Genomic DNA, 27,230 nt, shown 5'->3' with positions numbered 1-27,230 from the left:
TGTATGCCAGAAGAGTAGCACTCGAAACAAAAGATTTCCCAACCAAACAGGGACAATTTATGCACACGCGACTTCCTTCAGTTTTCGCGTGTAAAGTACAGGAAGGCATAATGCAAAAGCCGCGCGCGGTCAAGGCAAAAAAAGGGTGCACGGCGTAACGCCGGAGGGGAGACAAGGAGGTTCAGGTTCGCGAATTTGCCGCCAGTCGGGGAAAAAAATAAGAAAGCACGAAGCGCTGGGAGGAGGATTAAACGAGGGCGAGTCGACGGGGCGGTCGCGAGAACGGAGCAGGAACTAGTGTCGGTGAGGTGGCGTTCCGCAAGTAAGCCGCACGGTCAAGCGGACCGGAGCTCGAACCCTCGGCCGACATGACATCGCCATCGGCAACAACTTACGACCGCCTGAAGATGGCGGCCATCGACCAGGGGCTCTTTCTGATTCAGGACGTAGTCGTGCGTTTCAAGCGAATCGAGAGCATCCTCGCCATCGTCGGTCTCTTCTACGCGGGCAAAACAGCAGCGGCCGTCAGCGCCCGTCTTCTCGAAGGCGTTCGAGTGTTCGTCCTCTCGCAGTTTCGCTGGCACGACTTCACTCGCTACGGCCAGTGGGCAGGTAAGTTCGCATGCGAGCTCGCGGCGGCGGCATTTTTTTCAAGTTCGCGAACTTGACCGACTTCGGGGCTGCTCGCGTTGCTGTCTCTACCGTCGTGCCCTCGGGAAGCGCTTGAGCTGAGAACCGGCTTGCTCCCTTCCTCTACGCGCCCCCGTAACGCATTGGTGGGGCGTCTGCTACCTTCGGCTTGTCGCTTGGCGGAAGCGCCTGACAGCTTTTTAGGCGAGGAAATGCGCATCGATAATCTGGCAGCTAGTTCCTCGCACCTTCTGGGTTCAAATGTTGCCTGTCATTGCGTTGCGTTGAAATTTAACTGCTGACAATGACGCGCTGTGCGTCCCTCACCATGCATAGCTGTCGTACCCAGCTAACCAGGTAAGGTTCGTTTTGCGCGCTCGGTGATGATGTTTTTTGTTTTTTTTTTTCCCCTGCACGTTGAAGTCGTCACTGGCGGCACGGACGGCATCGGAAAGCAGTACGCGAGGCAGCTGGCCAAGAGGGGCCTCAACATCATTCTCATCAGCCGAAGCCTCGACAAACTCAAGGATACAGCGCAGGAACTTGGTAGGTGGCATTAGGATCTAAGGAAAATGACACCACGGAGTGAAGTGCGGCATGTTCACTCTTGTTGCGATGCGTTACGTTGCGCAGAATTCGATTTCCGCGTGAGGACGCAGATTATCCAAGCCGACCTGAGCGAAGGAAGGCACATCTACCCGGAGATAGCGAGGCAGCTGGATGGCAAGGAGATTGGAATTCTGAGTGAGTAATTATGCTGCGAGCGTAACCGGTTCTGCCTGCGTGATTGTTGACTAATCTTTTTTTTTTTTTACTTTGTGCAGTCAACAACGCTGGAGTGATGTACGATTCTCCTAGCCTATTCCTTGATGTTCCAGAGAAGGTACGCATACAAGTTTTCTTCATCTTGTACTCGCTTGTTCCAGCGTCAGAACGGTCCTTTCTTGATCGGCCTGCATTTCAATGGTTTGAATGTATGAACAATGAACATTAATTTACATTGGCTTTAATAAAACTGTACGTATTTCTTTTGAATCCAGCCATTCGGTCAGGCGGGCTCACATATAAAGGTTCCACTGATAGCAAACTCAGGGCTGAGACAGAGGTGTAATGACGATAGCAGTATGCATTTAGGCAGTAGAATTTGACTTGGGAGGAGCTTAAGTACTGTAAGTGAACTACTGCTGTGATTGCTTGGCGAATTATAATACAATTTAAGTGTTGGCCTTTGGAGTGAAAGTTGACTGTTTGGCTTGACAACTGATATTAAAGATTAAAGTGGAATCATTATGATTCGAACTTGCCTGATTGAAATATTTCTGTAGTTAAAACTGATGTCCTGATCTCGTACACAGTTAGAAATTACAAGTGCCTGGACCTTGTCAATGAACCTATTAATGAATTATGCGTAACGATGCTGGATGTTGTTACAATTTGACCCCATATTTGAATTAAAAGTTTAAAAAATGCTCTGGCATATATTTGGTGTTCTAAATTTAAAGGGTTGAGTTTCATTAATTCTAATTGGCGGTCCTATGTAGAAAATACTTCACTGCCAATTTTTAAAGTCCTGCGTTTTTTTCTGAATTTTTTGCCCGACTCTTGTCGGGTTCTTATAGAATAAGAAAATTTGAAAAATAGATGAAGAAAATATTAAGAAATGAAAGATCAAGGCTTTGTGTTTCAAATGCTAAAATCTGTAGTCTTTGCACAGTCATAAAGTGCACACAGGAAGAAGAAATATGCACTCGAAGCTGCCACACAAACATTGAACTGTAACTAAAGTCATGCTGGTGGTGGTTTGAGCTTGTTTCTGTTTGTGATGACCTGTAGAGAACAAATTGAGGAAATAGCTCAGAACGTTGTATTTGTATTGATATTGTAAATACTCTATATTTGTAATAGAGTATTTTTTATCTGTAACCCCTTGCCCCGTATTTTGTATGTCTTGCTCAAATACAGTCATACAGGTAGCGTTATTAAACTTCGTTTGATGGAGAACTTGGTTACCTCAAATACAGTCATAAAGGTAGCTTTATTAAACTTCGTTTGATTTTGTTGTGGGCTATGTTTCCTTAACTACAGCTTGCTCTTTGAAACTGCATTTCATGGTTGTGTAAGCACGTTGTTTTCTGGACGTCTGTCTTTGCAGAAACTCGTGGAGAGCGTCAACATCAATATGATGGCTGTCATGATGATGACCTACCTTGTCCTGCCTCAAATGGTTGAGAGGTAAGTAAACAGTGTCCATCTATGGCAATATCACTCGCCGCTCTCGCTTCATAACTCCATACATCACAGTCTAGCCCAAGTGTATGAGGACCTGGCATTTGTACTGCCATGCTTATAATTTCTGTCATTTCAGGACTTTTCTTGTCTCAATATAACCCCATGGCGATCATACTGCCTTCATTCATTGTGAGTGGGTCCTACTGTAGTACTAGTAATTTAGCATTTCATATCTTACCACTTTCTTCTTTGCTTTCTTCTCGCACGCACAAGAAAGAACCACTGGGGAAACCTAGCTGTTTCTGGCATACAAAGCAGTTTTGAAGAAACTGAGCTCGATACCTTTGAGGAGGCATAGCTTCCTGCATTTAGTTTATAATCTCAGCTGGTTACACTAGTGGGGGCCATTAATTCAAATCTTTGTTGGAGACAAGTAAAACCAGGCCCTTGCTGTTCACTAGTAGGAGAACACTTCCAGAGCCTAGCCCTGAGAGAGAGGGACATTAGTTGAACTGCAAAATGAAAGATTTAATATTGCACTCCAAAAAGGCCACTGGCATGTTATCCTGCTGTACTGTCTACCAGTAGGGATTTCTTTTTTTACGTACACGGGCTTACACCAGTGCAGTCTGTGTAACATTGTATGCAATGATCTTACAGTGTAGCCAGTGTAATGACGGTGCATCATAAAGTACAGGTTTATACAGGTTGCTTGGACCTTGGCATTCATCAGGATCTCATGGTAAAAGGAAAAGGAAAAACATCACTCAATTATGACCTGTGAGCCTTATGCATGCCTCCCCATGGATAGCAAACCAAATATTCTTTGCCAGCGTTCCTTCTCGCTGGATGTCATGCGCAAGGCAGTGGTACTTTGGTAGCTGCACCAACTTTGAGCTCGCACTGCTTTGTAGAAGCGGCCCCTTGCAAATTGCAGCATACTTATTTACACTTAACTCTTTCGCTACCGCCGGAAAATTGACTAATTTTAGGGGTCCAAGAAAACATTTTTTTTCCTGCTAAAAAATTGGTTAGGCACTAATTGCTGGAAAACAAAATGCAGATTATTTAACGGCCTTTCCAATAACACCAGTTTTTTAAAGGTTTTTATATATCATAGTTGTAAAAAAAAAATCAAAATCAAAATTTTTGTCAAGTTGTCGAAAAAAATGATAAAAAAGGAGTTGTGTTGGTCAAACCACCGGTAGTAGAAAAAAATTAGAATATACATTTTGTAGGGAAACATTTAAAAAACACGCCCTAGAAAAAATGTCGACTTGCGCGGAACAGTTTGTCAGATATAAAAAAAAATGTTAGCATGCACGGTGCTCGTGTCAAGCGGTGAAGCCCAACCTCCAATTCAAAATGTGCAATTTCGGGTGGTTTCCTGAAATAAACCTGGCGGTTTGTCATTATCAGAGGCACCAATTTGCCCCCACATAACGTGAAAACATCATGTCAATGGCTGACTTTTCATTTACAGCGAGCACAATATTTGGGACTAGCACGCGATGCGGAAAAAAACATGCATGAAGTTGAAAACGGAACGCCATGGCTGATGCTTGTTGTCGTTCACGGTCAGTTATCTCTCAAAACATAAAGCTGAGCTTTATTATCATCTTCTTACTCGCAATTGTAACCTTGCTCGCAAAAATGAGGTACGATGAGCTAGAATCGTGTGCTGCGATCTTCGGCCGAGTAGCAGTTGCGCGATGAAAAAGATCAGCACGACGAGCCTCCTCTATTGCAGCGCCACCTAACATTTTTCAAATGAAACAGTACAAAAACTTATCGGAGACTCCGTCCGAATAGACAGTTCAACTAAGCAGCAACATTAGACCCCGGATATACCCTCGCATGGAAACGAAAATGGAAGTCGAACAGCTGGCAGTGTAAGGCCGGTTTGAAGCGCTGTCCTAGGCGGAACAGATATCTGGCGACTGGGTGTGATCTTTTGACTTGCATCTGAAGTTCTTATCGCAGAAATCTGGTTAGGGTGGGGGAAATCAGGAGCGCCGTGCTTTATTCGACGATCAGTCGCGGACGCTCCAGGCGCCATGGCAGGTAGCCTTGAAGTTGGGTAACTGCGTAGTAGCGCTAAATACGAATTTCGCGATGCAGAAACGAAACCAGAACTGTTGTAAACTGTTTGCGAATGGTCCTGGGATAAGTAGAACTACCACAGTACTTAGAACAACGTGCGCAAAGGCAATAAAATTGCCTAAAATCATAAAGTAGCTTTGCAACCAGGCACTGCTTGACATTTTCAGCCGATTTCTGGGATTATTACTGTCAGAGCGCGAACCTGACGATTGAAAATCGTTTGCTAGTTCCCCATTCACGCCCTGATAGCAAAAAACAAACGCTGGTGCAGAGTAATTACGAGTGGCACGCATTTTTTGCTGGTAGCAGTGACGCGCGATGACCACGGCCCTTTTCCACACCCAGGTGATTCAAAAGCGTGTCAAAAATCCCGTTTCCGTAGCAAAAATGAAAACAAAACTGATTTTGAAAGGCCATTTTCTGATCTAACTCCGAACAGCTTTACTTGTTCGAGAAACGCCTGGAACGCTATGAAAAGGCGCTCCCAAAAGTATCGATCAAATTGATCGATTTTGATAGGCGCGGTAGCGAAAGAGTTAAACACATCAGCTCTAGTGATTACACCAGAGCAAACTTTATCACCTGATAATAGTTGCTTGATCTGGCATTGACTTTTTTTGTACGTCCTTTTATTTTCAGAAAAAAGGGACTCATCGTCAACATCTCTTCGATTTCTTCATTCTACCCTCTTCCACTCATGGCAATTTACTCTGCCTCAAAGGTACGGTGTTCATTGTCAGTCAGGAGTCCTCTTCTGTGATGGTCCTGGAGTAAATACAATTTCAAAAATTTGTCCAGAAAAATCCAGGGCTAATCAAACCAATGTGTCCTGCCGGTGATGACACGCGGAGCGGAAATTTGGCACCTTACTAAACAACTTGAAAGGAAACATAGGTCGGCTGAGCGGGCCATGGAAAGAAGAATGATAGAAGTTGCGCTATGGGAGGAGAAGCGAGCTTCCATGATGAGGGGACTGTGGAGAAATTGGCTTTTTTGAATATCAAGCAGAACTTAAGGGTATTGTTAAACTTTTCTGTTGAAAAATATTTGACCCAGGTAATGTGGGCCGAAGGACTAGTAAGAACGCGAAAACAAAGTTGCCAAATTCCGAGAGCATTTGTGTTTTTGAAAGATTCATTTTTTTGTTCCTCGATTGAAAGCTGCTTGAACCATTGGATAAGACTAACGTCGGCGTGACATTTGATACCCCGAGAGCACCTGGAAATTTCCGCTCATGTCTGCTGTAGTTGGACAAAGTAAGGTGGTAAAATGATTTTCTGTGTCGACATGTATATGAATTACCACTAAGGTTTATGTGTTGTTTTTCATCACTTTGCCAAAAAAAAAAAAATTGTTTCGGACTGCAACATATTTCATGACCATAGATAGATGTTTTTGTAAATGGGCAAACCTTTTTGGGAGATAAATATGGTTTAAACCAGCATTGGAATCGAGCGATACTGGGATTTGCACCAAAATGAGGTACCCTAGCTATCGACTGGCTATGCCTGTCCGCACATTCCCCACAAGCAGTGAAAGACTAAAAATCGGGAGCCTAGCACGATTGTTGACAGTCAAAGTACAATTAAGACACTGTTGTGTGCCTTATTTGTACTCTCTTGTTGGTGGCCCTGGCTGATTGCAGTAATGCTGGCCTTGATTGGCAACTTGTGGCCCTTGCGGGCGTGTGCACTCCTCCTCCCCCGATCTGCAGGTGTTTGTGGACTGGTTCTCGATGGCGCTGGACTACGAGTACCGAGACAAGGGCATCACGGTGCAGAGCCTGATACCCTCGTACATCTCGACCAAGCTCGTGCGCTTCAGCAACTTCCTCAGCACCCCCAGCATCATCGTGCCCAACGCAGAGACTTTCGTCAAGAGCTCGCTCCAGACCATTGGCGTGAGCAACCGCACCACGGGCTTCTGGACACACGGCTTGCAGGTGAGTACATGCATGCAGATCGTTTCTTTCGGGGGTCATGGGCTTTGCCGCAGAGTTTGAGCACAGTGACTGATAAATGCTTGCGTAATGCCCGACTAGGTGGCGCCACTTGCCCAGTGAGCTCCTGTCTAAAGGAGAGCGGGGTTGATGATCGTACATTGGGCAGGAAAACTTTGCATTCTACTCGTCACATCACTTGGACACTTTTAGTTGCACCCATCGGCAATGTAGTATTCAGGGTGATGGATTTGGAGCTGTACGTGTGTATGCGACCGATTGTGATGATAGTGGCTGTGATGATCAGCACCCCTGTCATTTGACTCGCATTGGATAAAGGGATCTCCTAGTGTTGACCTTGAGGCACCGAAGTGTACCTCTCGGTCATCAACCTCTTTCGCAGTGGTCCTTGAATAAATGCCATCTAGTTTCACCGTATACAGTCGAACACGGATATATCGAACTCCAAGGGGATCGCGAAATAGTTCGATATATAAAAAATTCGATATAAAAAATATGAGCTCTGAGACCTCACCTATGGCGGACGATCACTTACCGATCGTCGCATTCAAGAATGACAACTAATTCCGCACTCACGACGCAACAGGACGCTTTATTTCCGTGAAAAAAAAATCGCTGATCTTGGCCTGCTTCTTCGTCCTGGAAATGAAATTAAAGACGCTGGTCTCGATCTTCTCGAGGCTGCACAACTAGGAAATTCCAGCAGTACACTGCGCCTTCGCATACCATTCACAACACGCACGCAAAAGAACAGCGCATACGTACCACAAGAATGAAGGTAACAATTCCAAGGCTCTCTGAACGGACTCCAACAAAGCGCTCGCGATGGTCATCTCCGAGAAAAACAGTGATCCCCGAAAGGTGCGGGACAACTCGCCAAACAGCAGCAACATCAGCAAAATGCAAAAGAAGGAGGAGGCCGCCAGCGCCTTCGTTCCCTTTCCCGAGATGACATCGGGGGAAGACAGACCCAGAGAGAGAGGAAAAAAAAACTTTTTCGGCAAGCTGGGGAACGTACGCAGCCGCAAAAAAAAAGGACGTGCGCAGTCGGGGCATCCCTACCTCGCACTTGCCACATTTTCCGAGCATTCGGGCTTGTGTGCCTAGAGAGATTTATCATACCGGGCTCCGTCCGCTAACGCTACGGCGGCCGGTAGCGGGGCCCGACTGGGCAAGCGCAAATTCGTTCCGGTAGGGGGGATTAGTTCCGCGAGCCAGTCTTCGCCATGCCCGCGCATTCCTCCACATTCTCCTCAACCTCAATCGGGGGTGCAGTGATCGCCGAAGAGCACCTTCCAGCTCGCGCGGCGTTCGATATACCCAATGTCGGGAAAAATACGGTTCGATATAAACGTACGAATTCCTATACTTTTACACAGAATTTTCAAGGGGATAATTTATGAGTTCGATATAGACAATAATTCGATATACACGTGTTCGATATATCCGTGTTCGACTGTAGATATTGATGTACCAAAGCGATATGCAAAAAGATATCCTACATGGCTACACTTGCGGCACCAGAGCGATACCAAAGGGACTTGCCTGCTAGCACTACATATATATCATGCTATGCATCGTAAAGTGGTTGCAAAAATGTTTGTATTACTTTATTATGGGCCAGTGTAATCAGTAGGGCTGTCGGAAAGCGGCATTTCGTATTGAAAGTTACTTTCTGCAAATTAGAGTGTAGATGATGCACTATTTCCTTACTATTGAAGATATGGAGAGGACATGGACTTGGCCGAAAAATGGAAGCATGGGGTCAGTAATGCATCTTCATCATGCTAAGTGCTAGTTACTCATTATAGCATTCATTTTGAGTGTACACTGTGCTTTTGTAACGCAAGTTGGCGGAGAGCGAATTTGGCTTTCTTAGCCTGGCAGGAAAGAGAAACACATATCTGACGGCTTACCTTATTAGCCAGCCTAACTCAACTGAAGGTTATGTTACACTGGTTCCCAAATGTGTCAAAGTGTATTCTGTGTGTGTGGAATGGAGCGACGTTTTTTTACCATTGAACGTGATCAATGCCTGGCTCCAGTGAAAATAAAAATGTGTATGTTTGCACAGCACAGCATGACAGGGTGCGCACAGGTCCTTGAAAACCTTGAATACCCTTGAATTCCAGAAGTCTGTTTTCAAGGCCCTTGAAAACCTTGAATTTTTTACAAGTCCTTGAAAAGTCTTGAATTTCTTGAATTCTAGATTTAATTTAGTAATTGTCATCAAGAAAACGGACTTTGTTGCTGAACTTTTGTTCTTGTTTAATCATTCTGAACCGCAGTCAAGAAAACACCGGTTTTTATACCTCTGTAGCCGATTCTGTTAGGCAGCTGGCAACACTGAAGACAACGAGCCGTTTCCATCCCCATCGCTATCGCATCGCTACCTCGCCATCACTCGCTGAGTCATACGGCCGCGTCCGTGCGCTAGTATTCGTCTAATCGTGATTTCAGCGCTTTTTGAACGTGGCTTCTTCGGTTCAGTGAAAGTGATGTGTTGATATGTGAGACAATGCCCGGGAAAAGCAAGTTTCAGACTACGTGGCTCCACCATGACGACTACAAGCAGTGGATTGCACCGGACACAACAAGTCCGCATCGGGCTAAGTGCAAGCTTTGCTGCAAAACCTTTGATGTGACTGCCATGGGTGAATCGGCTTTGAAAAGCCACATGCAATAAATATGTCGGGCCTTTTGAAAGCCTTGTCTGCAGATCTTTGATGTAAAAAAATCAAAATAACCTCGCGCAGAGGGCCTTGAAAAATCCTCCCACAGGGGCTTGAAAGTCCTTGAAAACCCTTGAATTTTTCTCTTCGAAACCTGTACGAACCCTGCATGAGATCATGGCGAAAGAGTGGAGTTTTTAAGGGCCTGTTTGTGCGTTGCGGTGCGTAGGCTTCACCGATGACGTACCGTAAAGTTCCGAAAGAACGTCCACCCAGAGTACAGAGATATCAAGTGAAAAATACGGGGTGGGCGAGCTTTCGGTTCAGGTGCGAAAAACTACAAAAAAAGTGGCCGCACCGCCAACCAAAACTGAGGAGATATCAAGAAAAAATACGAGAAGGGCGAACTTTCATGTCAAGGGCAGTAAGGGCAAACAAGTGACCATACCAACACGTGAATAGATGATTCGTGTTTATTTTGTTCACTCATCGGCGATAAAGTCACCGATTTTAGGGGTTGAGCAGTCTTCGGGGCCTTTTAGTATATTTAATATTTCACCCCTATGGGTGGTGGGCGATGTTTTGGGGGAGGGTGTTTTCTCGGAACTTTTAAGTATATGGTAATGCATGCACTGATACCATAGTTGAAAACACACGGGTCTGTCTAAGGTGGCCAAGAGATGGCACCAGAAGGGTCCCTAACTGCGCATGCATGCATGTCTCTCTCACACTCTTTGCCTCAGTGCTATGTCGCAGAATTAAAACACGTAAACACCTGCGTTCAGATTTCACGTTGGGGAGTATCGTAATCGCCGGTGAATTTTACTTCATCACACTCATTTTTCCGCCAGTGTGCAGATTCTCGAGGAGAATTTCTTCTTCACACCCCAGTTCCACTCCTAGTGTGGAGTTGAGAGACTGAGCAGAATAGGGTTGTGGTAGGGAGGCCTACTGAATATCAATTCCGAAAACTGTTACTAATATACTGTTTTTTTCTGCCTGCTCACTAAGCTAGCAGCACATTGAAAAGCAGGATCGCAGTTGTAGGATGCGGCGGTGGATCAACCGACCCCTCACAGTGCTTGTTTTTTCTTGTTGATCTATTTCAGTTCTGGATGTACGAGCACACACCCCAGTGGTTCTGGAACGCCATGTCGTGGGGGATGTTCAAGCTGATCGACAACACCCCCAAGCCCAAGCCAAAGTTGGTGTGAGCTTCGGCCGTCCCCGACTGCGTCAACAGTCGGCCACCATCATCCAGGAAACATGCTCCGCGCTCTAACCAAGCCCACCGGCCCATGCATTGGATGTGTATGCACGCTGTTTAACATCACTGGGTAGCAGCAGTTCACCTGTCTGTCCAGTTCGGCTGGTGCTCGAAGGGAGGAAGGTACCCTTGACAGAGGTGTTGCACCGTGGCCGTTTCATCAATGCAACCCGTTATGAAACCCGCGGGTTTGCTGTGTGACTCGCGACAACGTGCCCGTTCGGAACTCTCAAGAGGGAATCGCTTGGAACTGTCCGACGGCTGCGGCTGTTCTTTGACACAGCGCATTGCTAAGTGATCGAATAAATGAAGGTTTTAATTCCCATCAACTGCAGGGAGCCGAGGCCACCCTGAGCTGTGGGCTTGGCTGACTGCCAGCTCCTCTGGAGTTGCTTCATAGAGCTGCATTTTGCAATCTCCAGCAGCTGCTAGTGAATCTAATGTGAAACTGGCACAAAGCTTTGTTCTTGTAGCGGTTTTACTTTTTGACGGCACTGACTACTACATAACGGCGCATAGTTTGACCTGCATGTACTTGTTACAAGGTGTTGAGGTCAAGTGCCACTTACAAGTGTGAAATTACTACTAATAAACGACACAGATTACAGATAACATGCACAGCGAGGTACTACTGCTCCGAGCACTCTTTGAGTCTAGCGGCACAGCAAAACCTGCCATAGCACAGTGCATGACAACCTTGAAGGGTCTAAAGAAGTGCCCACACTTTGTTGCGTTATACTGCAGTAGGCTGTAATTTGTGGCCAAATTTTTTTGGAGCTTTTGCCAGGGTGGGATGGGCTATATTGGCAGGGGATCACAGTGTAACTTGTTGGTTGGGGAGCCCAAAACGATCGGCACAGTTGTCGACTGCGCAAATCGGCCATGAACTTAACTGTGAAGCATCATAATTGCAGCCACATCGATGTGTGGTCAGTCAGTAGTGAAAGCAATTATTGTCAGTGCCGTTTTCGTTGATGCAGCAGATGTAATTCAATTTTCACATGCCATTAAAAAATTTGTGCATTGTTAAATCCGTAAAAAATTAGGGGCATTTAACGGTTTTACAGTACATAACTGGTACAGTGAAAATGCTCGTTTTCAAAGACTGTGCAATAGCAAAGTGCAACAATTTCTGGAGCCATTAACTTCGTGATGATACGCAAAGTAAACAGACTCGCATTGTGTGAAAATATTTAATTGCCCTACGACGCACATTTAGTTTGTAGCAAAAATACATTCCCAAAGGTAAAAGAATCAACTTCATACAACTTCCAACAAATATGTTGGTCAATTTCTAGTGTAACATCGGTAGCAGTCAACATCGTTTGCACTCTTTTGGAACAGTAAAAGTGGTTGTGCATTACAACATGAAAGACATTTAAAGTTAAAAAAGTACTGTAAAAAAAGTTCTTAACAACGTCTGTAAAGTCGGGTGAACCCAAGTGGAAAATGACTTCACCTTAACCACTAAAACATAGGGTGCGTGGCAATCACGTCGATAAAGATTGCTCAAGTAGACAACGAATGTTTTCACCAATACAAAATGTAGCTAAAATACATCCTAGCTGTATGTTTGGCAATTCGTCAAATATGTTAAACTAGAATGTAGGTGAGGTTCTAAGCCCTCAATCTCTTAGTATGATCTGAAAGCTGTCAAAACATTCTCACTATGGAAAATCACATCAAAGCTGCTCAATTATCATCACAGCAATGCAGGAACTAAAAGTATATGGTGTGGCTTTGTAGAAAATACTTAAAATAAAGACAAATTCAGTGGGACTATGCGAAAAAAACAAATAGTAAACATAAACTAATATATCTGCGCTAATACCTTCAGCAAAGAGACTGCATACGACACTTGGAAAATATTGGAAAGTGTCAGATTTGAACCCATTTATAAAATTAGGCTCCATTGGAGAATTTTAGAAAACTTACAAGAAATAGTATCTGTTTGATGGTGGACATTTCACAAGAATGAAAATGAAAGCGTGACACAAAGATTTGCACAAAGAAACAAATTCTCCAGTAAGCAAGATTTGATACGATGCTGACAGTCTCCAGACAAACAAATATTTCAGTACGTTACATATGTGTTCCAGGTCTACACAGGTCTTATTGCAAGTTTACTGAATGAGGCCCGATTTTGTCCAGAACTTCCACCTTGAATTCGGTCAGGCTAAGCAATCCACACTTATAACCTGCTTGTTGGCATCAAACTGTCATAGATGATGTCGATTTGGAAATGATGGCTTTATAACCACCATCAGGCCTTTACTAAAACACTACGACAAATGAAGATGGCATATTTGGTGATGTATCAATCTCATGAAGCTATAAATCTTGTGGAGCACATTGGGGGGGATTACGAGTTGGGGACAGCAATAGTTGGCTTTGTTGCCTATAAATTTTGTCTCTTAATAAGCACAAAATTCTTTTAGTAAATTTCATTTAAAAATTTTTGCGCATACACGCAATTTGTAGCAGAAAAAGAAGCCGTACACGCTACTTTGCCATTCTGATTCCAACCCATGCTGCGATCAGTTTCAGAATAATATCAATCAATGGCACTTCAGTGACTTCACCAAGTTCACGCCTCAACTAGAAAAGGGAATGAGTGCGATTTGCTGAGCCACATAATACGCCTTGAAGTGTAAAATGCTGTGCTGTAGATAACAGCGCAATGCACAGATGATGCGGTTTCGTAATTAATTTGCAGTACATAGGTCATGTTGTAACCTTAATAAAGGTTCGATGCACGTGTAATCGATTGCACAATAATACTTTCCTTCTTGATGCTGTATGTGCAAGTAAATGGCAAGACTACTTTTAAAAGTGTACCCCAGAAACATTAAAATAAGGAACAATGCCACAGTGTTACATTGGTGGTTAAAAAAGTACTCGACATGCAATGTACCAACACAGTGCGATTCAACTATCTCGGTCTCGTTGAGAGTAAGGAGTACTTATGCAGAAAAAAATACAGCTTACGTTCCCTTGGCACTGGTGTGCGAGCCCACGTTGAAACGCTACAATGCAGGAGAAATTACGCTACACCACCTACATTTAAAAGCTCTCAATCTTGCGTTAGGAAGCCCTTTGTGATCAGACTGGCCCAACATAAGACACACGCTCAACATCCTGTCTACGGTCCATTCGGCAATGTTGTGATGCATTTGAACATTGAACACTGCTGGCGGTCACTGACGCTCAGTACTTGAGGAGACACAATGCGTCGTGGACGGGCAAAGCCACGCCGCCTGCTAAGGCGATTCCCGCACTGTCTGCCAGCGACGCAATACGCAGCGAAAACTCCCTGTGCCGTGGCGCTACCTGCGAAATCGGTGTAAGGTAAGCACAAACAACGCTGCAGTTGGCCTTGACGTGGTTGAAAAGAAAGTCCCTAAAGATGATTTTGATGTTTATGTTTTTTTTATTTATTTAAACAATACTGCAGGCCAGAATTAGGCCCAAGCAGGAGTGGGAAGATAAAAACGTAGCATATCAGGCAAATGTAATTATACAATCTCTGTCTTAGAAATGCCAACAAAAATGGCAACATCAAAAAATTCCTACGTGTGTAAGAGCCGATCAATTGATGCATGCAGATTTGGCGAAGTGAACACAGTGGCAGGAAGTCTGTTCTAGTCAGATATTGTTTGTGGGAAAAATGAATATTTACGGTATGAGTGTTTGTGCGGGGGGGAGAACAATGGGGTAAATTTAAAGGGGTGGTATTGCCTGGTAGGCCGGGAAGAAAGAGCGGTGAGATATATTGATGGGCCAATGCGAAGCTTGCTGTTACAAAGATCGGCAAGAAATTTTAATCAGTTGATTCTTCTTCAGGATTCCAGCATTGGAATTCCATTGTTCTGCATGAGAGTGGTAGGGGAATCGCGTCTTTGATAACGGTTATAAATAAACCGAACAGCTTGCCGTTGAATTTGTTCGAGCTTGCTAATATCTTTTTTTGTATGCAGGTCCCAGACCACTGAAGCGTACTCAAGGCGCAATCGGATTATGTATTGTAAGCCAACAATTTGATGTTGGGCGGGGAGTGTTTAAGTTTACGTTTTAAGAGTCCAAGTTTTCTTCTAGCCGAAGTGCAAATGTTGTCAACATTCACTATGCAATGTTCATTATTTGCATCATGGCACATGCAACATGATGTGCTAGGAAACAGTAGAAAAACTACTAGCAGGGAGGCAGTTTCATTGGAAAATGGTCAGTAAATTGTGCTTGCTCCAAAGACCCTTTTAGTACTGGTAGTGGGTAGGGCGAACTTACGTCCTTGGAGATGCGGTAAAAAGTGTTGACGTAGGCTGCACCACCAAGGAGACCTTCATAGAGGACGACGACGACCACAATCCAGAAACTGGGCAGGTAGAGCAAATAGGCCTCCGAAAAGATGAAGGCAAGGTTGGCAAACTGTGGAGAGGAACACCACGTTAGTTCGGTTAAAATGCGACAAGCCGAAAGTTTGTGTCTTGAATCGATTGGTTTGCTTCAGGAATGTGGTGATGATCTTGTGACAAAAGGTGCAGAGAACCATGTTGCTTTGCTGTGCGTGCAAGTGTGCACACGCACATTTGCACTGCTACCACGAAACAGACCTGCTAGGTAGAATAAAACGTGCAGCACAAAATAGCTGATCATAGCCACATGGTGTCGATCCACGCTTTAGCCTCAGCCATTTACCAGACACGTTTTGAAGCAGCCATGAAGGCAAAATACAAGTTTGTTTCATTTGAAAGAGCTGATGCTTTATAGTGCCCTCAGCGCTTGTCAGGCAGCAAACAGTGCTTTATTCATTCATAAATTAAATAATTTTTAAGCCAAAATGTTGATTCTCCCACTGAATCGTGTGTTCCGTGACGTGGGCGATGACATATCCAGGGCAGATGCTTCAGCAAACATTAGTATGCCGACTAGGGCTGCAGCGAATGGCGAAATGTCTTGTTTACCGTCAGTCCTCCTAGAGGGTGCTACGATACTGCTCAGGACTGCTGTCCGGATTCGCTTTCATTTTTGAGCGGATTCGTACCTGGGTAATTTTCGTTACTGTTGATTGTAATGGTTTCGTGAAACATTGGATGTGCTCAACAAACATACTCACAGAAGACAATGTTACTAATGCCAGTTGACCAGTGTAAGCTCAGCACAATGGACAGCCGTGCAGCTACAATAAGCATAGTGTGCGCAGTATGCACTGGTGCTTCTATGTTTGCGTGCACGTTCGTAACTCGCACCATTCACCCCACCATTCTTACTGCTATAAAAAAAATATGCATTAAATTTAAGTGCGAAACACCTGTTCTGCAATTTATAAGCTCTGCCTAATGTGCGTTTGCTTTCGCCGGCCTCGGCCAATTGCACCGCTGCCCATAATACATCATAGGTTCTAGTGTGGAAAATGAGCCAGTGGGTAGCATGGCCATTCTCTTTCTTTTCCTAATTATGCACTAAAAGTAGTGTCAGCGTTATTCTACTCAGGCAATCTTTCGAATGAACCAAACTTGCATTTTATCTTCTGGGCCCCTTGAATGACTCAATGTACTGACTTCATTTGTTTATAGTATTTAAAGTAAACCCGTGTGTGTTGTGAAAGGCAACGTGAAGATCGCTTCTCGCAATGCAAAATGCCGCTGTGACTCACATAGAGACACAGCCGTATAAGTACATATGCCAAACCGAGCGATTAATGTGTGAAAACCTCTTGAGGTTCACATATCACACAAGCAATGAACAGAGAACCTTGAAAACTGGGGTGCGTGTAGAAACCGATATCGCAGTATGCATTTATTTTCATGGTATCTGTGCATAGACATAGACAATAGCAATGACCAACCTGTAGCAGTGGAAGAAACCACAGCCTTCGAATTTGTACGATATTGACGGAAGAACGCGAAATGAGAACGCCGACTTGATACATCACTTGCAGCCTGCAAGGCAGATTGTTGACATGATTGTTAGAGCATCGTACCGGCAATCTCAAGTCCTACAGTACTACAATGAAACGCAACACTGGCACACTCACCATCTGTACTGCTCCTTGTGCGAAAGCTTAGTGTTACGGAACACAATCAGCTCGAGCTGTGAGAGCGAAAATAACTTGTTGAGGTGGTGGCGGGGATTTCGAAATTTGTGTTACAAAGAGAGGGTCTGTACTCACCAGACCCTGGTTTATGAAGTATTCAGCGAAGTACACCAGCCCCAGTGGGATCATGAACCTGAGAAGTGGCTGTAAATTGAGCAAATACAGGCTCAGGTTTCACTCGTGGAAAACGGAAAGTGTAACTCGAATGGGCATTTCGAGCACAAATGTAAAAAAATATAGCTAAAGTTGCCCACAAAGACACCAAATAAACCTTTCATCGGCATTACATACAGCTTGGAGTTGTGACTTATGAAAACCTTAAGTATAAGAATGATAAAAAGATGGTGCCTGAATTGCCACATATTTTTAAAGACGATAGCCTTTCTTGGGCTACTTGAACTGAAAAATTTTGGTCTGTCTGTCTGTCTGTCTGTCTGTCACTCGATTCAGCCAGCCGGCCAAAGTGAAGCAAATGCTGTGCTTCACAGCCAAATGCTGTGCTGTACTTCACAGCCAAATCTGAACGTCTAAGTCCGGTTTTAATGTTCATACTTGTCAACACTGTTGAGCAAGAACAAGGCATTATGCAAATATAAGGCAGAAAACCAATACATGAGTGATATTTGCAGTGTTCCTTCATTTAAAAATTTACGGATGCTTGCTTTTCGCAACAGCAAATAAAATACGACATCCACTGCAGAAAACCGTCGCCTGCTGTTGCCCGCGCTACCTGGCAGAATTAAAAAAAATCAAACCGGAACAGCAACAAAAGGTTCCACTGGACAGGTTCCGCGTTCCGCTTGGAATGCTTATGGAGTAGGGCAACATGGTTCTATAAAAGTTGTAGTCAAGTGTTACGAAACCTTTGCTTCCAGATAGAATAATATAACTATTTGTGGGGGGGCAAACCTAATGCACCTAGAGGCCCACATAAAAGAATGGTGGTTTTCTTTACACATGATTTGTAGTATTAAAACCTGGAGATATGCTTCCATTGCAGAACCAATAAGACAGCAAATATTAAAGTGAAGCTTTCTATGTCGCACTTATGGCTTATGTCGCGTCGAAAACGCACTGCAGGAAAGCCAACTTTCTCTGATGATGATGACGATCGTGGGTGAAGTGAAAGAAAAGACGCTTTCGCTGGTCAGAACCTAACCTGGGTCCCTCACCTTATGAAGCCGCCGTCTAACCAATGGCGCCATTCCAACACGAAGAAACGTGCATTAGACCTGACGTTACAGGCTGTTAAAGGGGCCACGCAGACAAAATACAAGTTTGTTTTATTCAAAAGATTTCAAGTTTTATAGTGCTCCCAGTGCTCATCCTGCAGCAAACGATGTTGTATTCACTGAGAAATTAGTCAATTTAGCTAAGATTTCGATTCCCCCACCAAATCATGTGTTTTTGTGATGTCTGCCATGAAGTCATGAGGGCGGATATCCAAATGAACTTCCAGTGTGTCATTAGGCTCTGCAGCCTTGCTTACCGCCAGTCCTCCCAGATGGCACTACCGTATTCAGCTGCGAACTGTTATCTACCGTTGCTTTGTTTTTGACTGTATTTGCTCCTGCCTTGTTTTTGTTACGGTAGAAAGTAACCGTTTCGTGAAACATGGGGTGTGCGTGACAAACAGAATCACGTAAAAACATCGCTTATGCCAATCGGCCAGTGTCGTGTGAAACAAGCCCAAAGCGTCGGACTGCTGTGCAGCTATAACAAGCATAATGTGCGCAGTTCCAACAGCAGTACGCTCTGGTGCTTCTATTTTCACGTGTACTTTCGTAACTTTTACTGTTTACCCCACCATTCTTACTGCTGTAAAAAGGAATATGCATTATATTTAAGTGCACATAGCTTGTTCGGAAAGCTTATAAGCCCTGCCTAATTTGTGTTTGCTTTTGACGGCCTCAGCCAATTGCACAGCTGGGCATAGGACCTCATAAGTTCTGTTGCGGGAAACGAGATTATATAGCTTAACGACGACGATGGTTGAACGCGAAGCTTTTTTTGTGCAAAATCAAATGGCGAAGAGTCAAAGTCAAAGCTCAACGAGTCAAAGTTCCAACCATCTGCGGCTCAAAGGCCAAACTCAGACAAAAACCAAGGAATCCCTCACGAGAAAGCTTTGCATTCCACCATCGTCGGTGTTAGACGGAGGGGTGCATGGTCTTTTTTTTTCATCTCGCCCTTCAACGAGTAAGTCGTTTGACATGTTTGGGGCTGCAGCGGCCCATGAAGTGTGCACACAAGAGCGTGCACTGTGGCTGACCTTGACTAGGCCGAGCTTTTGCCGGAGGGTGAGCGCGGGCACCGTGGGCTCTTCACATCCGCTGCACGAACTCAGCAGCGGCTCCACATCAGCCACCACAGCGCTGGGCTCCGGCCGCTGGGCGCGCAGTTTCGGGTGAACCAGAATGCCCCAGAAGCTGCAAGGCGCGCAAGACATCCCTCCAGGGCACAATCCAAAGCATCTCTTTCAAGACAGGTCGAGGGAGAAGGGAGATGCAATGTAAGGGAAGAGGTGTGCTTCGAAGATGTTGAAACAATTTTTTTTTCTTCTAGGGACACTGAAGTCAAAATACAAGAAGTTGCTCTACATCAATAGATCCCCAGGTGGTCAAATTTAATCCAGAGCCCTCCACTATGGCCTGCCTCATCGCCTGCGCTGTGTCGGCGCATCAACCCCTAAAATCAATCAATCAATAGATCAGCTCACCAAGAGCAGGAATATAACACTCTCAAGCGTTGTTTTTTTTTTAATGAAGTGGAAAATAGCAAAAATGTGAAGATAGGTGCTGCCACCACTGGCTACACCGCGCAACTTGAGCAGGGAGCGTTTAAATCGTCTGGCGTGCACAACATGTTTCCTGGCAGCCACTGGATGCCGCTACTCGTCCAAACTTGGGGTGGCAGCACCGCTTTTTGAGGAAGTGTGCGAGCTATGTGGGAGCAATTGGTTCGACACCAACATTCACATAGCCAAAAAAAATAAAAAAAACGTTTTTTTTTCTTTCAACAAAGCGTCAATACTGATCACAGGACCCATGACAGAATATTTTGCTTAGTGGTCCGGAGCTGCGAAGGGCATGGGAACTCGGGAAAGCACGACTGATTTGACTGAAACTGACCAAGCCACTTGGTATGTGGTACCATCGTATTTGGTTGCTTCTGTAACGCTATACATCACCGCTGTCTCGCTAGCTTCCAGTTTATCGTGATGCAAACAGCAGCTGCAGTCGCTGTTTGTGTCACATTTGATAAGTGCTTGATTTGCAATTTCTTCGCAATGAAGGCACCTTTCGGCACCGAATCCACGCTGAAATGGTGGGAAGGTCAGACTTCCAGTTGAAACCAGCTTGCTGGTCGCCTTCAGTGTTAATTTAATTGGTAAAAACACAGACTATGATTACAGGTGATAAAAAGCTCACATAGCATGCGTTTTTTACAAGAAGAAATAGACTGCGTTTTTTACAAGAAGGTTGTACGTGCTGTTTCTCAGCCAACATTTCATGCAACCTTTTAGCATTCCTTTTTCTCGACCCGTTTGAGACCCCTCGATTTAACCACTCAGGATTCCTAAAATGTCACGTGTTAAGTTCCTTCTGAAAGCCCTTGCATCATTTACCGAGTCATGCTCAACTGAGTGTGCTGAGTTATATCTTTTACGTTCACAAAGGATATATAAAAAGAAGGTGGAGGTAAGCGTTCTGAACAGCAGTGCTAAGTGGAAATGAGAGCGTTTAGCGGAGCCCTTGAGACCAGCTGTGCATAGCAGTCTGCTATGAAAAGATAGGGCCCTTTTACTACTACTTGTACAAAACAAGAAACCCGGACTGTGAGAGTTGAACAAGCGAATAACATAAGCTGCCTTCAAAATAGGGTTGCCACCTGCCCGGTTTTTGACCGGCCCCACCGGTTTTTTAACACAGCGGTTCGGTTGCTGGTCTGTGCTTAAAACTGGCCGTCATTGGCCATTTTTTTGGCCATTGTGGTGGGATTTTTTTTTTTTTTTTGCCGTTCAGTCACTTCAATAACTACAACGATAAAAATGTGTTGACAAGCTGCGCAAAAACACGTGAGCAGAAAAAATACGCGGGCGAGTGCATGAAGTAACCACATGAAATATGTGCAGTTACTTTTCAGTGCAGCACATTCAGCCCATTAACCAAAATTTCAGTCACTTTCAGTACAAATGTTATGTTGACTTCTCTCTGGGAAACAGATAAAATAAACGGTATTGCATGGAAAAAAAAAAGGTGTCTTTTTTATATACCCCCCTCCACAGAAGGGCTGGCATTTTTTGGGGGAAAAGGTGGCAACCCTACTTCAAAATTACGTTTACATCCTTGAAAGAAATCATAATGTGAAAAATTATCACGGACAGACCTGAATAAGAAACAGAAAATAAAATTTTCTACATAGGTTTTCCCTCTGACGCGTTGATTTCTTCAAAATTGTGGCAAAGCATTGATGCTGACTATTTTTACTGTTTCTTACCTGAAACATGAGCGATGATGATTAGTGAAGATACCCAAATCAAAAATGTCAAGCGATAGCTCCTACCCAGTTTGGAGGTCTAGGGGACCCGCTGCTTTTAACCGACCGCTGTTAGCTGTCAAGAGCACGTCCAAGCTTAGATATTTTGCTGTGCAAAATCTGGCATTTGCTTCTTTGGTGGTGAGCATTCAACGTGCATTTACTTCAAACTCAAGCGCATTATAAACCAAAGAAAGAAAACCAATAAAAAGTAATCACCCACAGCAGTAGTAAAATGCATGTGCACGTTTTTAAAGGAGTACCGACACGAAATTTTCGTGTTACGTTTTTTTTTGCTGCTATGGGTGCCTATTAGCAATCATAGAATGGGCACATTAGACGGTTGATCGCAGCGTAAACAATCATTTACGGGGTCGTTTATTCGTGTCAGTTTCGGTTTCGACAAAACGAATGCCGAGCGGCCACCATAACAGGAGGTAGCACCTGACGTCACCATTCTTGTCGCACCGCTGATGGTCTGGATGCGCGTGCGAGCGAGCCTAAACCAAATTTAATTATTACCAAATAATCAAAAATTTTTTGAATCGTTTTTATTAAAAACGATTCATCTTTCCAAAACTCATGTCTATCGGTTATCTGGATATATAAAAAGAGGAGTATGCTAACAATAATTTTATTTTTTTATTTAAGCTTAATATATATATATTTTTTTTTTTGCACTTGCCCAGATCGGCCAAGGTCTTCACCATCCCCGCCCGCCCGGGCAGCATGATGTCAGTCCCAAAACCATGATGTGTACACACGGTTTAGCAGTGCGCGCCGACCGCACGGAAGCCCCAACGTCAGCAGTTTGGGGCAAGGAGCAGATGATGCCATGGTGGCCTGCTCTGGGCTTTCTCGTGCGGGCAGCGGACCCGCCGCGGTGGCTCAGTGGCTAAGGCGTTGCGCTGCTGAGCACGAGGTTGCGGGTTCGATTCCCGGCCGCGGCGGCCGCTTTTCTGATGGAGGCGAAAAGCGAAAACGCCCGTGTGTACAAGATTTCGGCGCACGTTAAAGATCCCCAGGTGGTCAAAATTAATCCGGAGCCCTCCACTACGGCGCACCTCATCGCCTGCATTGCGTCGGCGCGTTAAACCCTAAAATCAATCAATCAATCAATCGTGCGGGCAGCGATTAAAATGGACTTAAAATATATTATACTGAACAGCATCTGTAGAAACGTGCTGGGAGATACCTCCTGATAAAAAGGAAGCATTTTACATAGTTATCTCAGCCTTGAAATTTCGTGTTACTACTCCTTTAATGAATTAACAACGTACTTGGTTTAGCACATAGTTTAGTATGGTTTCCAGATAATCCTGCGGGACTTAGGCTTGATCACATAATACATATTCATCACGTCTAACCAACACAAATCAAAAGGAAAAAAAAAAACTGTCGGGCAACTGGCAATACTGTTATTTCTAACCAACGGTTACTGGCTTGAGTTATATATGCTGTAACACCCACACTTACCTAACCGCCAACAGTACTGGCACGCACAGCATAACCAGAAGGGTGGTTTCGGGTGTCAGGACAGAAGCCATGGCGGCGTACGACAGGGCGCCCAGCACACCAGCACCACCTGACATGCACAGAGGCAGGGGGAGACCTTACAGCGGAAATCACCCATGAATGGCTGTGTAGACTTTATATCTTACAAGAATTCTTATCCAATCTTACCAAGCACAGGAGATCATCAGGCTGCAACACGTTATACAGTCAAACCAGATTATACTGAACCCGGACAGAGCGAATTACGCTATATATCGAACAAAAGCAAATCCATTACGAAAATGCATGCGAAGCATATTCCTTATAACGAAGTTCACATCGGGTATATCGAACTCGGCGCGCCAACAATTGCCACTGAAATGCATGGTCTCGGAGTGGTGATTGAGATGCTGATTGGCCGCGATTAAGATGTTGAGCCTCGCATGGACCAGCGTGACGCCCGACACCTTCCGTAACTGATTCCGACGCACGGGATTCATGACGGAGCACATCCAGTTAGGGAGACCGGACCAAGACGGCATCATCGGCGAACTGCGCAAAGAGCTCGCCAACGTTCCAGATGCTGTGCCTAAAGGAGTGTCCTTTGAAGATTTCCTGAGTGTCAACGAGGACTTTCCATCACTGTGAGCCCCTCAGGCACAGTCACCGTCACTGATGTCATGGCAGCTGGTGCTGCTGAAAGCACCGAAGAGACTGGCAATGTCACAAGGGACATCCTCAGTCTCTTCGGTGCTTTAATGAAGGTTAATGAAGCGCTTTCGCCAGTCAATGTGCTCTGCCAATACTACTTCGATATTGAAGGACATGGACTTGAACTGGCGTAAACGACGTCTCTGCCAAAATGAAAGTGAAAACAAAAAATACCTCTCTTTTGTGAAATAGGCAGTTGAGGCAGAAAGTAGCTTTAACGCATGCAATAAATGAATTGTTTTGTGTAAGGTAATGGCATAATTTATGCATTTGTTTCTCTACATGAGAATGGCAGGGGGGGTCCCACGTATTGCAAACTCGTAACAAAAAAATTCGTTATAGATGCGTTATGCTATATCGAACTATTGGATATATCGAGCTAATCGCGGTGCATATTACAGTTCGCTATAACTGGGTTTGACTGTATGGCAAAATGAGGCATGCTGTAGGGAATGTGATGGAGTGTGCATAAAGGAGATGCATTCATGCAGGTGCCACTTGGCCTAGGTTTTGCTAAGAAGCAATGTAAGTTACAACGTGTGAGCCACATCTTTCTTTTCAGAAAGTGGATTCCAAAATAATGAACTTTGCACTGACAACAATCCCTCAGCTTACCTATCACACCAAAATACGCCACGATTCCGACAAACTTTCGGCAGTTTTTGGCAGGAATGCAGGCTGGGAGCTATGTAATGATCAATGTTCATAATGTCCAAAGATCTACATACATTGGCGGAGCATTCTTTTATGTCTGCAAAAGCATGGGCTCACCTGTGCCCGACGACCAGGTTGATATGACGTCCCTGTGGTAAAGAACCAAGTGTTAGCAGGCAATCCTGGCTTTTCCTCCATCTCCTAATCTGAAGCAAAAGTCCAGAAAACTTACACATCAAAATGGGACGAGTAGGCAAGGAAGGTTATCTCGCCCAAACCGCTTCCTATGGACGCACAGACAACCCCTGTAACGATGCCGACCATGAGTTTAAAAGCGCGTACTGTAGTATACGTAGTGGATAGGAACTCGTGAGGCATTGGGATTGCACTTACCAAGGAAGGACATCCACTTGGCCACGGTAAAAGAAGTCATTAAGAAACTTGAGCACGAAAGCAGGACAACAGCTGCTACCTGTATGCTGGCAAGAATCAAGGATGTTTACCTCGAAGTTCACATTGTTTACAACATGTCAATTGTGGCAATGGCCAGTGTTTGAAACTTTCTGATCGCCTTCCGTCATTACAATCTCTTTTCACTTTACTATTATCCTATGATTCACACTTTTGTAGTAGATGTAGTGCTTGTTAGTAGTCCACTTTCTAGCTATTCGTAGAAAGGCAAACGGTTTATTTATTTATTTATTTATTAGAGTACCCTCAGGGCCCTTAGGGCATTACAGAGGGGGTGGGTACAACATTTCATAACACACAAAGGAATAAAAAACAAGGAAAAAAAAAACAAAGAAAAGAAACAAATATCAGAAGCGCAAATTACGAAGGCAACATAAATCAACTGAAAAAAAAGAATGCTAAGAATCGTGCATTCTTGCTAAGGTTGCTAAGAATCGTGCGTTCGTGTTGCTGAGCGCTGTCTTATTACCTTGTGTTAATGTTGAGAAATGGTGCGAAAAGCTTGACGAATAGAGCAGGCAGGATGTCCGCAAGCAGGATTGCCTGTGGAAGGAAATGGATAGCCTTCTAGCAGCAGTTCGCCTTTCTGGTCACAACGCTTCACTTTTCTTCCCCACCAATAATCCTTTGCATCTGTTATTAAGGGGGGACACTGTGTTGAGGACACTTTTGTTATTTTTTAGCCTATGTGCTTGAGATTTATACATTGAGTGTATTTTAACACCCTAAGCACAAATATGCAGTCAGTCTTCGTCTGTGGGGTGTAAGTTTAGTGTTGTGCAACATGCTATGCCACTCCGTTTCAGCAATTTTTTTCATTATCTACCCATTATCTATGCACACGCACGCACGCACGCGCACACACGTTTTATTGCACTGTTCAGTTCGTAAGCTTTCAAATTAATGCAGCAAAAATGATACAAATTGAACCAGTACATCCAGAGATTTTGCATACAACAGCTGACCTTGTGGGAAAAAAATTGGTTCTGAGAAAACAGGGGCACGAAGTTTGGACACATAGGCAAAAATGGTCATTTAGGCGACTTCAAAGGACGACAGCTTTGTGAATACTCCAGATACAGCCTTGATATTTTGCAGATACATTCTTTGGGACCTGCAGACTGCACATAAAAAGTGTGAGCATGCTGGCAGTTGCGAGGATGTACAGACACTCACCCCTGTAGAAGTTGGATTGCACCGCGTATTGTTTGGTGGGTGCGGGTCCACAGTGACCTGGGAAAAGATATTCACAGGTTAGACCATGAGGAGATGAACTATGGAGACGGCTATGGCTATGGATATCTTACGTTGTGGGGCCCGACCTCCTTGTTGAGGATGTCGAATGCTGCGCTAAGCATGACAACGTACGCATAATTGTTACAGAGACCCAGCAGCCTGAAAGGAATGCATTGAGGTATGTATTAAAAGTACGGCATCACATGTGTGACACAGTATGTATCGTACAATGACAGATATATAGTGTCGCCATTTCTTGTAAACATAACTCAACTTCTCTGTGCATGCTTCCACAGAACTTACACTCTTAGTTCACTAATTGCATGCAGTAGGATGAGAATTTTTTGAAAGCTAAAGCTCATTTAGGCATGAATCAATTTCCTGACTTGTTATTTCCGACTCTAGTTTCGCTGCATAAAAACCCTACGTTTGTCGTAGCTAGAATCGCTAGAAAGTCGGTCTAGGCAGTGCACATATAAGAATCAAACACAACAAAGAACAGATATTGTTGGTTAGAAATAGCTTGTCACAACATTTGTAAAATGTTGGGGCATTCTAATGTCGCTTATCTGCATCTATTTGTCTTGTACTTTAAAGGTGTTTGAATAAAATTTCTGGATTACGGGGTACATTACAGTGCAAACGCAGCAAAAACATTCATCATGTGCATTCTTCAGCAAAGAAAGAAGGAAAAGGTTGAAGCTGCAGGGAATGAAGACACAATTAAAAAAAGATAGATGCTCAAATATTCGCCAATAAAAAAAAAAGGGGTATTACCAAAAGCCTGCAAGATTGCGCATGCGTTTGAGTCTATCTCCACGATCTGTAATGCAGAGAAGAAAAAAATGTCATGGTCAAAACCTTCAACACACACGCTACACAGTTCCATCCAATTTTACGCTCGCTGGCTGAGAACTCGATTTTTCCTGTTCTTTGTCAACACTCTTGCTCGCGCGGCATCGAGCAATCCACAGTTCACTGTAGGCAAGTATTCTGCTAATGAATACACCTTGACGTGATGCCACACTCGGCTGCAAGTTAAGTTTCGAAATTGCGGTGTGGTATTAACGTGCAGTTCCTTCACATTTGTTCAAAAGTTCGTTGCAACACTGCATTTTTGCTCAAGGACAACCCAAGTACTACCAGAGAAAGGCGACTTCGCAAGGCTGT

The 27,230-nt window shown here is 44.3% G+C and overlaps 2 protein-coding genes across 8 annotated transcripts in view; one reads left to right on the top strand and one right to left on the bottom strand.

Moving 5' to 3' along the window:
* The first annotated feature begins 222 nt into the window (after window positions 1-222).
* On the top strand, window positions 223-12,671 carry LOC144163346 (inactive hydroxysteroid dehydrogenase-like protein 1). The gene is made up of 8 exons (XM_077694296.1): window positions 223-612; window positions 1,054-1,176; window positions 1,264-1,374; window positions 1,455-1,513; window positions 2,783-2,862; window positions 5,602-5,683; window positions 6,677-6,904; window positions 10,704-12,671. The coding sequence occupies exons 1-8, from the start codon at window positions 369-371 to the stop codon at window positions 10,806-10,808; spliced, it is 1,032 nt and encodes a 343-aa protein (XP_077550422.1). The 5' UTR covers window positions 223-368; the 3' UTR covers window positions 10,809-12,671.
* Cln3 (CLN3 lysosomal/endosomal transmembrane protein, battenin) overlaps window positions 12,041-27,230 on the bottom strand; it is a 60,555-nt gene continuing 45,365 nt past the window's right edge. For 4 of the 7 annotated variants that reach the window (XM_077694292.1, XM_077694291.1, XM_077694289.1 and 1 more), the window contains 14 exons: window positions 26,838-26,883; window positions 26,132-26,219; window positions 26,001-26,057; window positions 25,294-25,367; window positions 24,747-24,832; window positions 24,586-24,658; window positions 24,471-24,502; window positions 22,971-23,079; window positions 19,228-19,384; window positions 17,031-17,099; window positions 16,896-16,951; window positions 16,707-16,800; window positions 15,146-15,286; window positions 12,041-14,191 (listed from right to left, as the gene is read on the bottom strand). In XM_077694292.1, the coding sequence (XP_077550418.1) occupies window positions 14,069-14,191; window positions 15,146-15,286; window positions 16,707-16,800; window positions 16,896-16,951; window positions 17,031-17,099; window positions 19,228-19,384; window positions 22,971-23,079; window positions 24,471-24,502; window positions 24,586-24,658; window positions 24,747-24,832; window positions 25,294-25,367; window positions 26,001-26,057; window positions 26,132-26,219; window positions 26,838-26,860 (1,182 nt within the window). In that variant the 5' untranslated portion in view covers window positions 26,861-26,883 and the 3' untranslated portion in view covers window positions 12,041-14,068. The remainder of the gene's footprint in view (window positions 14,192-15,145; window positions 15,287-16,706; window positions 16,801-16,895; window positions 16,952-17,030; window positions 17,100-19,227; window positions 19,385-22,970; window positions 23,080-24,470; window positions 24,503-24,585; window positions 24,659-24,746; window positions 24,833-25,293; window positions 25,368-26,000; window positions 26,058-26,131; window positions 26,220-26,837; window positions 26,884-27,230) is intronic. The other 3 variants (XM_077694295.1, XM_077694293.1, XM_077694294.1) reach the window with 1 other exon arrangement.

This window comes from Haemaphysalis longicornis, unplaced genomic scaffold (assembly GCF_048455015.1).
Source record: "Haemaphysalis longicornis isolate Haplotype H1 unplaced genomic scaffold, Haemaphysalis longicornis Haplotype H1 scaffold_12, whole genome shotgun sequence".
NCBI lineage: Eukaryota > Metazoa > Arthropoda > Arachnida > Ixodida > Ixodidae > Haemaphysalis > Haemaphysalis longicornis.
The sequence above is the reverse complement of the archived record's forward strand: the minus strand, read 5'-3'. Positions and strand labels throughout refer to the sequence as shown.